Source organism: Molothrus ater, chromosome 6, assembly GCF_012460135.2.
Source record: "Molothrus ater isolate BHLD 08-10-18 breed brown headed cowbird chromosome 6, BPBGC_Mater_1.1, whole genome shotgun sequence".
Classification (NCBI taxonomy): Eukaryota; Metazoa; Chordata; class Aves; order Passeriformes; family Icteridae; genus Molothrus; species Molothrus ater.
This window is the reverse complement of record NC_050483.2, coordinates 17041478-17057705: the sequence shown is the minus strand read 5'-3', so window position 1 is coordinate 17057705 and position 16228 is coordinate 17041478. Positions and strand designations below refer to the sequence as shown.

At 38.3% G+C, this 16228-nt stretch overlaps 1 protein-coding gene across 1 annotated transcript in view; it reads left to right on the top strand.

Annotated features, from left to right (window-relative positions):
- The window catches only part of MUC2 (mucin 2, oligomeric mucus/gel-forming), a 58650-nt gene extending 43443 nt beyond the window's left edge, over positions 1 to 15207 (top strand). The window contains exons 44-64 of the mRNA XM_036384248.1: positions 452 to 483; positions 2403 to 2429; positions 2550 to 2598; positions 2680 to 3089; positions 4263 to 4437; positions 4993 to 5240; positions 6342 to 6525; positions 6646 to 6850; positions 7491 to 7669; positions 8312 to 8381; positions 8702 to 8802; positions 8962 to 8993; positions 9168 to 9342; positions 9963 to 10067; positions 10662 to 10702; positions 11319 to 11441; positions 11899 to 11997; positions 12658 to 12786; positions 13473 to 13512; positions 13792 to 13921; positions 15021 to 15207. Of these exons, the coding sequence (XP_036240141.1) occupies positions 452 to 483; positions 2403 to 2429; positions 2550 to 2598; positions 2680 to 3089; positions 4263 to 4437; positions 4993 to 5240; positions 6342 to 6525; positions 6646 to 6850; positions 7491 to 7669; positions 8312 to 8381; positions 8702 to 8802; positions 8962 to 8993; positions 9168 to 9342; positions 9963 to 10067; positions 10662 to 10702; positions 11319 to 11441; positions 11899 to 11997; positions 12658 to 12786; positions 13473 to 13512; positions 13792 to 13921; positions 15021 to 15207 (2741 nt within the window). The remainder of the gene's footprint in view (positions 1 to 451; positions 484 to 2402; positions 2430 to 2549; positions 2599 to 2679; positions 3090 to 4262; positions 4438 to 4992; positions 5241 to 6341; positions 6526 to 6645; positions 6851 to 7490; positions 7670 to 8311; positions 8382 to 8701; positions 8803 to 8961; positions 8994 to 9167; positions 9343 to 9962; positions 10068 to 10661; positions 10703 to 11318; positions 11442 to 11898; positions 11998 to 12657; positions 12787 to 13472; positions 13513 to 13791; positions 13922 to 15020) is intronic.
- The last annotated feature ends 1021 nt before the right edge of the window (positions 15208 to 16228 follow it).

The window sequence follows — 16228 nt, the reverse complement described above, 5'->3', positions numbered from 1 at the left end:
TTGCTCCCTTCCTGTGGTTGCCCTGAAGGTACATGAGCACCTCAAATTGTGTGTCTCATGTGGATCTTGGATGAGTATAACTGCAGAGCATCCCCGGAGAGCTGTTGCTTAAAACTTGTTTTTCATCTGACTATTGAAGAAGGAACAAGGTTTTGTGGTTCTGGGCAAAAGATCTGGTCTTCCCTCACTCAAAAAGGCTCAGAGGAGGTGTTTCATACTGATGCTCAGCTTACACAGGTCTTGAACTGATGGGAAATCTTGCATTTTTTGCTGCTGGACCTCATCCCTCAGCTGGCCAGAACATACTCACTGGACATATGTGCAATTGTGGCATGGCTTTGGTTTTTCAGTACTGGCATTTTAGGCACTGATTTGACATAACTCTGTAGGACTTCTTCCCACTCTCCTATTCCTTTGCCCTGTCAGTGCTAATGATTGACAGCTATTATAGATGTAGGAAGGATGGATATGCTTTTGGAAAGAGTTTAAATGTGCAGACTGTGACTTTCTGAGAACTGTGGTCTTTGGCTGATCAGATCCACTAGTATTCTGGGAAGCCACTTATCAGGGTGACATTGAGAAAGCCACATGCCAATCAGGCAGGAAGATACTGCTGGGCATGCTTCCTTCCCTGATCACAGTTTCCTGTCTCAGCTCTTACCTGAGGATTTAGTGTGGTGTTCTAGATAATGACATGGAGATAGAAAGCCCCAGCAAGATCAAAAGCATTGCTCCTCCTCATCTCTTACCTATTGGTTGGTCTCTCTGATTTGGTAAGAAGCACCTTCCAGCACCATGTCTTTGCTAAGAGGGAAGGGACCTTACCCTGTGTGTGCATGGATTTCAAATATTGTGCTTTTTGGGGCCAGAAAGGAAGGGCTGGTGCTAGGTAGTCTGACCTCTCTAGCTCTTTGGCTGCTGCCTCATGTGCAGCTTCTATTGAGTTGACATTGAGTCCCACTGATGCCTTTGTGCCTTTGTCTGTTTTCTCTGTCCCTGCTGTTCCTAACAGGCACACCTCCATCCACACTGAGCACGCCAAAATCGACAACCCCTACCTCGCCGCCGGAGACTCCCACCACCACCACCACCAGCCCTCCGAGGACCACAACCACTGTTCCAACACCCACCACAACTCCTGAAAATATTAACACCGTAACCCCATCGGGTCCACCCACTGAACCAATAAGTAATTCCCAGGGTTTCATGTTCATTAATGATTTTAGAAAACAGGGTTTATTGGCAGCTTAACATGTGTTTTAGTTTCTAAACTCTGCACTAATGTAGTTGATTATATTTCAAAAACATCCCAGCTAACCTTTCAGCAGTGATGTTATATCCCCATATATTATATATATATATTAATGTCCCCATTATATATGAACTGTCCCAGTTCATCTGCCTCTGTTAAAGGGCATGAAGTACATGAAGGAGTTTGCCTGTCCTCACCCAAATGTAAATTAGTTTTCATTGAAGAACTGTCCTTGTGGGCTGCCTGGGCAGAAACAGTGTATCTTAATTCCTCTAGCATTATTACTTCACTCTTATTGTGTACACAGTGCTTCTCTCTCTACCATGTGTCACTTATGTTATAAAAGCACAAATAGTTGTCTCTGAGGCTGGTCTGTGAGAGTCATGAACACTTTTTAACATCCTAATCAAAAACTATTTTAAAGGAGTTTCCATTAACAACCCTAATGAAAACTGGCCATGTGAAAAAGCAGAAAAGTGTATTTTGGGTTTGTAGCATCCCAAAAAAGCTTGTGTGTGAGTAGTTTTAAAGGCCTTGGCATTAGAAATGGAACACAGACTGCTCCACCAATGGCTCCATTTCTGTAGAGTCAAATTACTCTGACCATAATCAATAGTGATATGAATATGCCTCATGAAGCAACATAGGGAATAATGGTCTTTCCATAGAATATAGTATGACAGTAATACAGTATTAACCAGAGCTCACTGATCAGTGGAATCCCCTGGGATCTTGGACTCCTGGACTCTTCCATGCAATATAAAGTTTTAACACTGCGGAAGATGTTCCCTCTAACACTGATTGTTGATAAAGTGTTTATATCAATGTCTCTGACACAGGAGGCAGGATATTTTGTTAATAATCCCTCAGTGATGCAAAACCATTGCTAAAACAATTTCTGCTTAATTTCTATCTAAAGACCCTATGGTTAGGCTTGTTGAATTATGTATGCTTAGTAGAAAATGAGATTACATTAGGAAGAAAATGCAATTTTTCTACTTAAAATACTCTGTTTTCTTCCTGTCTTAAAGGGACACCAGAGACGCCGACAACAACAAGCACTCCAGTTACTCCTTCAGTTACCCCACTGCCAACAACAAGAACAACAGAAATAAGTACCATGTCTACTGCAAGCACCACTAGTCAACAGTCAACATCACCAGTGTCAACAAGCCCAGTGACAGCTACCACATCTGAAGTCACTGAAACAGGATCAACCACCAAGACCAGCACTTCAGGCCCCACACCCTCAAGATCCACCAGCACCACACCAGTAACAGAAACACCTGTCCATGAGACCACTACCACCACTTCCACCTCTGGCACCACCACAACCTCGAGACCAAGCAGCCCTACAGGAACACAGCCACCCATATCGACAACCCCATTCACTGTAACAGGATCAACCACCAAGACCACCACATCAGGCCCCACACCCTCAGTGTCCACTCCCCCCACCACCACAGTAGGAACAGAAAGAAGTACCCCAACCACAACCTCTGCAACTGTTACTACTCCAACAACATCACCTACATCAACCAGCCCTGTGTCAACCACCACCTCTGGTACTACTCCAACAAAAAGCTTTACCACCACTTCAGGAACCACCTCTAGTAGTTCTATCACAATCAATGCAACAACCACCATCTCCACAACCTTCAAAACTCTGCCCCCTGTCTCAACTACTACATCTGGGCCTACTGCAACATCAACTGCAGTCACCACTACAGGAAGTTCTACACACAGTGCAACTCCTCCAGTTAACGGCTCAACTACAGGTTTAACACCAACCACTCCCAAAAAAACTTGTACTATTTTCCCTAATGAAACTTATGAGGTGAGTAGATTTCATACTTTCATTGTGCTTTGGATGGAGACTAGACACATAACTTCAATATTAGTCATGTAAAGAGTAAGCATTAATCTGGATAGGAAAGGAAGTGTCAGTCTGTTCTATTTCTTTTATTTTCTTGGGCATCAGCAGGACTTCCAATGATATTTGGATTAATAGCTTACGTATTGCAATTAGCTCTTCAAGGATAGTTTTTAAAAAGCTTTCTGCAAGGAGCTAGATCGCAGTTCAGCGTTTGTCTTTGTTGTAGGATGGCTCTGATGAAGAGGAAACCACGAGCTAAGTTGTCCTAAGCTATCTTCTCTATTTCTGCTTTTGAATAAGTCCAGAGTGGGTAAAAGTTGTTTGTGTGTTTACATTGCAGCCCAACAAAAATCCATAGGGCTGAATTTGGAATGAGTCATATTTGTTTGCAGACTGGCTTCAGGGGAGGACTGTGAAACAGATCACTGCATTCACTGCTTGTCTGCTTGTGAAATTTGACTCAGAGTTTTTTTGTTTTGTTTTGTTTTTTTTTCACCCTCCACCTTTGACACAGACAAGTTTGTGTCTTGTACATATCTAAAGCCTCATCATAGTTTAGATGCCTACCAACTTGCTCACTAGATCTGCAGGAAATTGTACATGTCTGCAAAACTGGTAGAAGACAGAAGAAAACTCAATCATAATGCATGGACATAATCACCTTGGACATTTTTCCCTGAACAGTTGGTGTTCACTGTAGCTTTAGCTGTTAATCTGTTCTAGGCATTCATAGAAGTCAATTGATCATATATTGGCCATCATATTGATCAGTGTCTTTCACTGTTCTTTAGAGAGGGTGTTAGAGTGATGATACCTTAGGAGATTAGGTGAGACATCTCACTTTTAGATGTCTGAAACTAGAAAAGGTGATTCTCATTTTGGTTTACTGGCTTGATTTTTGTGTGTAATGCTTTCCATTTAGCAGCTCTCAGTTGTTCTAGCTTATATTGCAGACCTAGATAGTGCTGACTGATGCACTTCCATCCTATTTTCAAATTTCTGATGGGGAAAACTTGTCAATAAACATATGTTTTTTAAGAAACCTGCAGAAGATATTCAGGCATAACTATTGTCAGCCTCACTGCTTCCTAAAGGTTTGTCTCTGTCTCCCGCTCCCCCTCTCTTCAAACACAGCAAGGTGACTCGTGGATACTCTGTAACTGCACTAAGGTTATATGTATAGAAGACAACATTGTCCAGGTGATTCCAATAATCTGCAATCCACCCCCGAAACCCACGTGTGCCAATGGACTGTCTCCTGTGCCAGTCATGGATGAGGATGGATGCTGTTGGCATTGGGAGTGTGATTGTAAGTACATATTTTGTTGAATATTTAATCTCCTGAGGAAACAATACTATTGTCAAGACCAACAATATTTATCAGGGAACAAGTATCGTGCAAAGCTGTGACTCACTCTTCTAGTGTTGGTTAGAATGCTCTGTTGATTCTTTTTAGCTAATTGAGTGATTGTCTTAAGTTGCCATTATCTCTACATAACTGTTGTGTTAGTAGAGTAAATTGGTCTTCCAAAGAAGGATTTAAATGTCCAGATGCAGATATTTATAGGCTAGAAGCACACATATATTTGTTACTTGTTCAGTCTATTGGTAAAGATATATCTATGGTACAGTTAATCCTATTCTCAGTTGTCTGTCATTAATGTCAGATGAACTACGCATTGAAAGTGCCTGGTTTTTATTGATGACTTCTAGCTAATGAGCTCATGCATTGACATATACACTTCATTAAAATTAAAATGCCCAAAGTTCACTGAGATGTTTCCCACATCTACAGATTTTGCTTGTAGTCTGATATGATTTTGTACATTGCCATAAGAGCCTAACTTAACTATGTTTTTTTTAGGCTACTGCACTGGCTGGGGAGATCCACATTACATGACTTTTGATGGACTGTACTACAGCTATCAAGGGAATTGTACATATGTCCTTGTGGAAGAGATCAATAAGAAAGTTGACAACTTTGGTGTCTACATTGATAACTACCATTGTGATGCACGGGATGTGGTGTCCTGTCCTCGAACGCTCATTGTGAGACATGAGACTCAGGAAGTGAGGCTAACAACAGCAAAACCAAATACTCTACAAGTAGAGGTACTATTGATTTCTTGATTCAGATATTAATACTGCATCAACAGGATCATTATATTCATAAGGTTTGGGAAAAAATAATGTGTGTTTTAGATTCAGTAACAGTTTAGATTATAAAATTAGACTGCTTCAGAGGACTTCAAAGCATTTTTTTATTCTGAATCTGGGGAGAAAAAATTCTACAACTTCCTGTCTTTTTAATTTCAAATCTTTGCAGATCTCTCCTAAATACACAAGTGTGGACAAATTGCTAAGAGTTAAAGATATAAAATAAGTTAATTTATAATTAACAATAATTTAACAAAGAAGAACAACGTGGAATGGGAGGAAATAATGTAAGGTAGATATAACAAAAAAGTGCTGGCCTGAAGCATTTTTTAAAAGTACCATTAGTAGCTTTGACTTGTGTCACCTTTTTAGTTTTTCAGAGTAGGACACTTATATTTTTATTCCACTGATAAATGTGATGCCAAGGTTTTTGGGCTTCAAAATTACTGAGAAGTGTTTGGGGCTCTTAGCTTTTTAATGTTTGGTTTATTTTTGTACATTACTGTGTGAGAATATTACATGTTAGGTTGCAACATATTGTTGAAAATTTACAACATTTAAACCTCTTTTTTCTCCAAAGCAAAGAAATCTCTGCTGAGTGAAAGTAGTAGTATTAGTTTCACAGGTATATCATGGCTACTGTATTAAAATAAATAATACAGTTTAGTCTTATTTCTGTTATTTAAGTTTCCTATAAGCACATTCCCTTTATGCCCAGAAACCTAAAACTTTATACCATATGAATTTATACCATTTTATATTCCACTTTCATCAGCAGTTGTTGATGCTATAGTCACTCTAATAAGTCTGTTGAGTGTTAGGATTTATCTGGTTTAAACATTGAATAACCTCATTTGTCATAGGTTAATGGACTTTTTGTGGCTCAGAGAAGAAAAGTTTGACTTTCCAGTAACAAAGGAAACACAGGAACATTTGTTACAAATTAAAAGGATATTATTTACCTTTACATTCTCTCTGCAAAACAAAGGAACAGTCAATTGTTTTGAAAAGTCAAACCAAATTTATGCCTCTTTTCTGTTTTGCTTTATTTATTAGGTGACAGTAAACAACCAGCTCGTGGCTTTGCCTTACAAGAAGTTTGGTGTGAGCATCTATGAGTCAGGCATAAATCGTGTTGTGGAAATTCCTGAGCTGAAAATGAATGTGACCTACAATGGCTTGTCCTTTTCTATCAGAATGCCCTACAGCCTGTTTGGCAACAATACCCAGGGACAGTGTGGTAAGGCTCACTGTTCCAATTTTTGCACTCTCAAAAAACCAGTGACTGCCCTGATGCAAAGATGAATGGTATTTCCTAGCAAATCTGTGAGTGAATTCTTTCTCCCCGTACCACCCTTAGGTACCTGCAATAACAACACGGCAGATGACTGCATGCTGCCAAATGGAAACATTGCAGAAAACTGTGAAACCATGGCAGATCATTGGCAAGTTGTTGATCCTTCCAAACCACAGTGCTCTCCAGGCCTAGTTCCTACAGGTTCACCTAGCACAACACCAACACAGCCTTGCAAAGAATCGTCCATCTGCGAGCTTCTTTTGGGAAGGTAACAATCCTGTCAGTTTTACAAGCCTTTGGTCTTTGATTTAAATGGAAATTTTAGGATTAGTTTACCAGTGGAAAGTGTCTCTAGCTGTTTCTCCATTTCTTGTATCTTTATGATTTGCTTCTACTCCTTTCACTTTTTCTGGTTATTATTTTTTGCTGACACTTTCTTTCAACCCTCTGGCTGCCATAGTAACCTTTGTTGATGTTCCCATATTATTCTACACTCTCTGCCCTACCCTGTCCCATGTTCTTGCCTTTTCCCACATTTACTTAGCAGAAAACAGAGTCCAACTGAAAACAGAAATCTTAATTTTTAGCACACCATGTCAGAAATGAAAAAGAAAAAAAATCAAAATTGCTTTAAAGAGATAGCACATGGTTGCACCCAATAATATACAACTCCTGGACTCAAAATGTTGGTGTCAAAGTGTTTTATAGGTGAGGAAAGAATATTTTAAGGTATGTTGGAAGGTTACTATCTGGATAAGTGCTCTTAGCACAAATCTCTCATCAATAGTCCACATCCACATCTCCTTAATCTCTCGTGTCCACTGTTGCCACATCATAACATGTTAAGCACATTGAAAAAAGATATGAATCATTCAGTAACGAATAACAATAAATATTTCTGTTTCTAGTGTGTTCAAGCCATGCCATGCATTTGTCCAGCCTGAGAAGTACTATGCAGCCTGTGTTTTTGATAGCTGTGTACTTCCCAACCTAGACCTGGAATGCTCAAGTCTGCAGATCTATGCTGCCACCTGTGCTGATCAAGGCGCGTGCATTGACTGGAGGAAACACACCAATGGTGTATGCCGTAAGTATCTGGAAAAAAAAATTCATCTTGAATTATTAAGGAAGATTATGTGGAACTGTTTCAGCAGTAATGTCATACTGCTTTCAGAGTAATGAAGACACCAATAAATCACAGCACCTGCTCTCCTTAAGTAATTTTGCAGTAACATTTTTAACAAGGGAAATGATAAATTGGCCTGCAAAAATATACATGTATTGACTGTGCCAGAAACATCTGTATCAGTACACACTTTTTTTGTATGCAGGCAGCTCTATGCTTTGCAGGCATCAGCAGATCACTCTCTATTTGGTGACGTGTACATTAGTTTTATCTGTAGTAAGAGCACAAAGGGAAGGATGACACTCCCTTTTGAGAAGTTGTGCAAAAGAGACTAAAACTATGCAAAAAATTGTAGTCAAGATGTAGACTCCTGGCTTTATCACCTTAGTGTAAAGTACAGTATTATATCTCTATGGCTAAATTGCACAAAATTATTCCATTTAGAGACATAAGTCTATCTGGGACATTTCCTCTTTACTTCTCAAGATTGTCATAGATAAATAGGAAAATGAAAAACAGTGTTTAAGTTCTTGGCATAAGGTCATGGGGCTTTTATATGATATTGTTACTGAGCTGTTCCTCCTTTTTGTTCTTCCATTCCAGCTCATGAATGTCCTTCAGGTAAAGAATACAGAGCATGTGGTCCTATTAAAGAGATGACCTGCAAATCAAGGTAAAAAATTCCTTCACAGTTAGTTATAGCTTGTACAACTATTCAGTCATATCTAATGCACAGGTGAATGAGCAAAATCAACCTCCTCTCATGTCTTAAACTGACAGTCAAATTCATTAGCACTATTCTGTTTACCCTAAATCTGGGTGCCTGAACTGTTTCTGTTTCTGTTGTTTGGCTATATCAAACCGACACTGCAAACCCCAATCACAAATGTGCAGATCATTTGCCACTGTATTTTCAGTGAAAGGTTGTTTTGCATAATCCTCCTGTGTGTGCTTATGACATTAATGGCCTTTCTCTGAAATTTTGTCTTACAGAGGACAGAATGAGACATCAACTAAACAAGTGGAAGGCTGTTTCTGTCCTAATGGAACCATGCTGTATGACTCTGGTGTGGATGTCTGCGTGAAAACTTGTGGTGAGTTTTACTGCTTCACTTGGATGCATGATTGTTTCCTCTTTGTTTCCCTTCATGTATACAACAAAGATTTGACTGTATGCAGTGCTCATACAATGTATAGGAGAGATGCCTCCTGTTATATGACTGGTAATGGAAATTTATTTTGGTATTTTCCAGGCTGTGTTGGAGTGGATATGATACCAAGAGAGGTATGATGCTGTATGCTTTTGGATTTCAAGTAGAAGTTTGGTTGGGGAGAGGAGAGTGGTTTCCACTGGTACAATCTTGTTTTGTCATCTCTTTACTTTGTATTCCTGGTTTTAATTTTGTTCCTTTTAATTGGTTACTATGCAATCACTTATTTTATTGTTTTTCAATGGCAGTTTGGAGAAAAGTTTACAGTGGACTGTCAGGACTGCATTTGCCTGGAAGGAGAACATGGCATTGTATGTGAGCCTCATGTATGTGATCAAAAGAAGGTCACTTGTGATGGAGAAGGCTTCTATGAGGTCACTGAAGTCAATCCTAAAGACTCCTGCTGCCCTCTTTTCACTTGCAGTGAGTTTATACTCTTGTTTCTAGTCTTTCTATACCTCTTGGAAATGGAAAGGAAAAGAGACTGAACTACCTTAGTACCAGAGATCTACAGCAGGGAGTCACAAAATAGTATCTTTTCTCATGCTTTTAAAAATCAACTTGCCCAGTGCTAGGGAAAATACATTTTAATATTGCAATGATTCAGTATAACTGAATTTACAGTTATGGGACTCAACATAACTAAAGCTATAGTTATTGTGCTCAGGGCCACATTTTATTTAAGCAAAATGCAGAGAGATTATGGAATTCTCTGTGGATTTTAATTTTCCAGCAGTTGCCTAAAATCATGGAGAGAGTAGGAGCTGTTCCCTACTTTTTTGCATAGAATGGTGATACTTTATTAACACAGCATAATTGCACAGTAGAAAAAAATTCATAAACTAATACATTACCCCATATCCAGTGCCTGGATTTATGAGGAAAAACGTGTTCCCTATCTGCAATTTGGTTTTTTTTTTTGAAGAGGATCTGGACTGTTTCCTAGCAATAGAAAGTTCATCCTAAGTGCTTTGGTAGGTGCTTATTTCTAGTAGCTGTGAATTAATGTATTTTCTAGCTTATGATTTTTTTTTTTCCCTCAGAATGCAATACAAGCTTGTGCACAGCTAAAGCCCCCAAGTGCTCACTGGGATTTGAAGTTCATTCTTATATTCCCAGTGGTCAGTGCTGTCCTGTATACCAATGTGGTAAGTCCCTTGGAAATACATTACAAAGATTAGCCTTATCGTTTTATTTATTACATAATTTAGCATTACACTTAAGACTATGCAATAGCCTTTTGAAAGAGGTGTTAAACACAATCAGATTCTACAAATTCAATACTATTAAAATTGGTTATTAGTGCTATAGTTATGAAACTAGGAAATCAGATACAGCTCAGGTGACTCAAGTTCAATTTCCTGCTTATAAATACAGGTAAGAACAGCTACAGAATTACCTGGGATGATGGTCTCAGCTTAATCTAGCAAAGTCCCTAGAAGCATCTCCAGTAGAAGACAGATTTGCAGTTCTTGCTAACTGAAACAAGGAAGTACTTGTATCATTAAGTGGACATTCTTGGCTACGAACTGTATTGCATATTTTGGGACAAATCTTTTTTCCTTCTTGCACATGCAGTATTAGTTTTTATACTTTATACATGTCCTATCTGCTACCAGAACTGGGGAATAACCATATGAATTGTGATTCATTGTGGAAGAAATGAGTTGGATTAAATTGGGTTGAAGACATTTTTTATTCATTTTTTCTATCTAAACTTCTAACTCCTTGTTTATTAACAGTTCCCAAGGGAGTTTGCGTACATGAGAATGCTGAGTTCTTGGTAAGTTCTGTTTCAATAGTCTTCAAAAATGCTTAAAAGACTATTAGTATACTTGATCAGAAGTGCTATGAAAAGGTTTATCCAGTACAATAAATATTTTATAAATTTTTGCTGGGAGTTTATCAATTTCACAAAGCCTAAATATTTTTTGGAAAGTTTCCTGGAAACTTTTCAAAAGGAAAGAAATTGAAGAGCTGCATTTATGTCAGTACCATAGAGGAATTTGGGTTAAGTGTGTTGGCATTTAAAAAAGTCAGTCCACATTTACTGTCAGCACATTATTGCAGTTTTAATTTTCAAAAATTAAAATACATACAAATAAGTATTATTCTAACCAAATTTAGATTTCTAATTCTCTTGGGTTTAGTAACTGTACCTTTTCTTTTAATATCAGAGCTTGTCATTGATATACAGGACTTCAATAAAGACACATTAAATTATATTCAGTATTTTAAATGTTGTCTTCTTAAATGACTAGCCAAATAGCTATCCAGTTGTCTTTATCTGATTTGTTTCCTTTTCCATTGCTTCATTTGCAGATTTTAAAAAAATTAATAAATGCCTGTTTAAACATTTAATAACTCATTAATATGTGGGTTTTTCTTAAAATGTGTAGCCCAACTCCTCAGTCTTTGTTGACAAGTGCCAGAATTGTGTCTGCACAAATGATGTTAACGTCAGCACTCAACTGAATATCATCTCCTGTGAGCGTGTCCCCTGCAACACACACTGTCAACCAGTAAGTGGCAAACTTAAAGAAAAAAAAGACCCCAAAATATCCCTATATGTGAACTCCAGTTCGATCAATGAGTGGTATTAAGCAAAGGACAGGGAGTTGAAACCCAGAGATCAACTCCAGCATGGATATCAACTGTTCTTTGAGCAATCTACTGCCTGAGATTAACTGGGTAACTGTCAGCATTTAGTTCACACTGGCAGAATTAGCTGGGAAATTTCTGTAGACCACCTTGTGGAGTAATATTTAATTACTATGTGCATTTATTCTAGTGCTTTAATTTATTCCATTTATAACCTGCTTGTATCACTTGTCTCCTGTTGTCTCCTGTTGGTTTGGAACACAAAAAGGCACAAATCTTGAGTGCACTTCAAAGCATAATCAATTGATGGATTCATATGTTTTCACTTATTTCTCAAAAATTGTAGTGCTATTGTTTTTAATTACTTTTAATTTCTAGGGATATGAACTTAAACCAGTGAAAGGTGAATGCTGTGGAAAATGTGTGCAGACCAAGTGTATTATACAGACAGCAGACAGTTCTGAACTCATCTTAGGTGTAAGTATGCTCTATGTCTTTCTCCAGTTCTCCATCAAATCTGTAAAGTTTCCAGTTCTAAAACAGGAACATCTCTTTGCCAGAGACAAGGCTTTAGTATAAATTTGCACCTGAAAGATCAAAATCTCAAAACCTAGCTACAATTTTTTCACCTGAAAGTAGGTGTCATGAAATAAAATTATCTGTAAGGCCCTTCCTGGAATAAGAAATCCAATACCATTGGAAGGGGTTTTCTTCCAGTGTCTGGAAGCTTCAGCTTTTCTATGTTATTTGATTTCTGTATGCTGAAAAACACTATTAAAGCCTGCATATGTAACAATTATATTGCCCTAGTACGATGAAGGTTTAGAGTCTTTCTTAATTAATATAAAACAGTCTGGCTTTTTGAAGGCAAAATCCATTGGCATGGATGATTTTGTTAAAGTACTCCATGTACTTTAGAGACATTTTTCTCTCTCTCTCAAGGAAAATACCATATAAAACTGAAATTCTTTCAGTGTAGGGCATATTGCAATACATGTCATGATCTGTATCCCAAACGGCTGTTAACCTAAAAATAATTGACTAGGAAACAAGATGAAGGTTATTATCAGAGGGCAATAAAATTTCTGTCTGAGCTCCCTTCAGCTTTCCTTATTACATTTTGAATTTTACTTGCAGCCTGGAGACTTTAAAAATGATCCTCACAACAACTGCACCATTTATAGCTGTGTAAATGTCCATGACCAGCTTATTGCTTCCACATCTGAGATTACCTGCCCAGCATTCAATGAGGACAGCTGCAAACCTGTAAGTAAAAATGGAAAATTTACCCTCTACTCTATACATAGGTTACTTAATTTTATTTCAGCCATCTAACTAACAACAATAGTAAAATTTAGTTTTGATGGCCTTTAATCATAATTTCTCAGTCCTTAGGGCAGAAGTTCTAGGTGCATCCATGCACAGCCCTATAGAGTATATAAAATAAGATACCTGGGTGAGAATTCAAGGTTTATAATCGGTAGCTGTCTCTCAGTAGCCAAAATACTGGTTAGCACCAAGATACTGAATCTTAGCTGACTGCTGTGTTTGGGGTTCTGTCTCAACAAGAACCAGGTTTCCTTGAATGTTAAAACACAAGCTGTTCAGTCAGTTAGTAGATTGCCAGTAACACTGTGCATAGTCCCCATTCAAATACAGAGGACTCTGAGAAACCATTTGTTGGAATTGCTTCTGACCAAAAATTACATGATGTTAACTGTAGACTTCATAAAGAATTGTTTGTATTTTCACAGTCCTTTGTAATTTGATACATTTCAAGTCAGGAAGAGGCTGTTATCTTTGGTTATTTAGATCAACGTTATAGTACAATAACCAGTTTTCACTGTTATTTACAGCCACTGAAGAATTGCTCTCCTCAGTTTTTGGCCTTAATGACTTTTTAATATAGAAAAATAATATAATGTAATTTTTTTGTTTCTTTTTTATTTTAGGGAACTATTTCATTCTTACCTAATGGTTGTTGCAGAACATGTAAGTATGCCAGTGTATCTGAATCAACAATACAGAGAATGAATTGTCTTCTTAAATCAGCCCATTTTCCTGATAAATTTGTATTTAAATAGATACTTCTACGTTTATATTTGTCATTCCAAGACTTCACTGTCCGATCTCTCTGGAGATGTTTAAACTGAAGCAGAAAGAGCACTTAAGGCAATTCTTTGAGTGCACTAGTGAAGCCCAGGGAATGCTGAGGTGAGAGGGACTTCTGGACCTATTTCACTGAAAGTATTTTCTGCTCTTTCCCTGTAGGTGCCCCTCTGGACAGCAGCACACCGTGCTCTGTGCGCCACAGAAAAGACTTTATCGTCTACAATGGCTGCCGCTCCGTGGACAGAGTTGACATGACTGAATGTGAAGGAACATGTGGAACGTTCTCGCTGTAAGTAAACTCACCAGACAATGAGATTTAAGCCCTGGTGGCACTGAGCTTGTTTATATAAAAGGAACAATAAATAGTAGACTACACAATGGTAGAAGACCTGGAACTATCTGCTTCATTAATCATGGACATAAAATCATGGAATCTGTGACCAACAAGCTGATTTGTCGTACTACAAAGCAGAAAAGTGTATTAAATTGGCTTGGGATTCAGTCAGCTCTGATAAGGCCTATTCATCTATTATGAGCTGGCTTTGTGTCAGACCACCTAGGCTAGAAATCGTCACAAAAGAACATGGATTATTTCCTGTAATGAGAATGAGCCCAGAGAGCAGCCAGACTTGGCAACTGGAAGTGGAAAAGCTGCTTCTCAATAGTTAACAGCTTAAATGAAATACACATACATCTTTCAAAGGAAGATTCAAATATGCACAATTTTTATGCAGTGAAGAAATGAGAGGTTGCTTGAGTTGTGGTGTTAGTAGAGTAACTTGAGTACATTTTTCTCTGAAATGAGAGAATATATTAAAAATTGGTTATAAGGAAGTGGTTAGTAGGACATCTGGTAGTGAGCTACTAAAACACTGGAAAAACAGCTCAAGCTCTCCAAAGAAACTGTCACTTACTGCCTATCACTGAGCTTGCCACAGTGCACCTTGCATGGATGAAAACTAATCTTTAGTATCACATGGAACTCTGAGAAGCCAGGGAGTTTATTAGTATTTTGAAATTCCTGATCATCTTAGGGTCTTCTTGTGGTTTCTTCTACCAAATACAAGAAAAAGATGGATCTTGTCACAGTTTATAGCCTGATATTGACAGATTCTTCAGGTTAGGAATGGTGCTTAGGAAGCTGATGAACACAAGATTGCGAAAAATATTTTGCAGTGAGATGGGAACAGAAAGAGCTGCTGCTTCCCCTTCGTGTTAACACTGCCCTGATTAGGTTAGGCATTTTATAATCACTGCTCTGTCAGATGAGTTTAGCACTTCCATTAGCCACAACTGTGGCTCTTCTCAACAGTTCTGTACCTGATTCCACCCTCTCCTGTATGTTGGCTTCTGGCACTGAGTAACATTGCCATTTCGCATATTGACAGATACTCTGCTGAGGCCAATTCTATGGACCACAGCTGCTCCTGCTGCAGAGAAACAAGCACCACTGAGAAGCACGTGGTTCTGAAATGCCCTGGTGGGCACGCAGTGTCACACAAGTACATCTACGTGGAGAGCTGCAGCTGTCAAGACACAGAATGCCAGAAGCCAGTGTCCAATGAGCTGCAATGAAGTAAATGACAAGGTGACCACTCTGAACAGGATCAAGAGAGCCATCAGCTTAACATCAAAATGAAGGCAAAAAACCCCTCTGGCATTATTAACTGGCATTATTAATTATTGACCACTTTTGAACTTTATTTTTCCCAGTAACTGCATCCTGCTTTTTCTCTAATTAACTATGCCCTATTTATTCGTGCACCAAATAAGAACACAAATTTGTATTCTTACAAGTGCACAACCTCTTGTGTCCTTTCCAAATTCTCTGAATGATTAAAAGCACATCTCAAAAAGCATGGCTTTTGTACTTATTTTTATACAGTCTTGATGAGTTTGAGTTTGAAGAGAGAAGAAAAGTTCTTTTCCAAGTTATAGGAAGCCAAGCGGTTTCCTAAATTTTTGGGGTATCTAGTCCTGGCTTCTTAAAAGCTGATCACATTGTGCTGTTCAGAAGACCCAATCTATAAGGTGGGAGAGAAGATGATGCTGTCTGCCAAAATAAAGGCAAAGATGAATAATGATCACCAAATTATTCAGATGACTTGGAGAAACTTTAGTTCATCACCAGAACTTACTTTAGCAGGGCTCTGTATGTTAGAACTGTCTCAGTTCATTGCAATTACGTATTTTCACTAAAAAAGTAGTCCCTCAGCTATATGAAGATCACTCACAGTGCTTTCAGGATGTACAGTTACTACCATAGTAAGAGCTCTCCAAATTCTAACATTTGCAAAACAGATGCCCATCACTAAGCTAAGTAATCCTAGGCTTCCTCTGCAGAAAATGGAAAGCAACAGCCATTTTTGACATTTATTTGTCTCTCAACAAAGGACAAATCTAAAGGAGTGCCTGTTTATCTTATTGTAAGGGGAGCTGAAACAGGTAACTGGAAGATGTTCATTTCTCTTGAATCATCTTAGAGTACAATGAGGGTAAACCACATCTGTTGTAGTGGAAAAAAAAGAAAAGCTTTTGGTTTATTTTATATCCATTAATGAAATCTTTATTGGCAATAGCCAACCTCAATACTGGC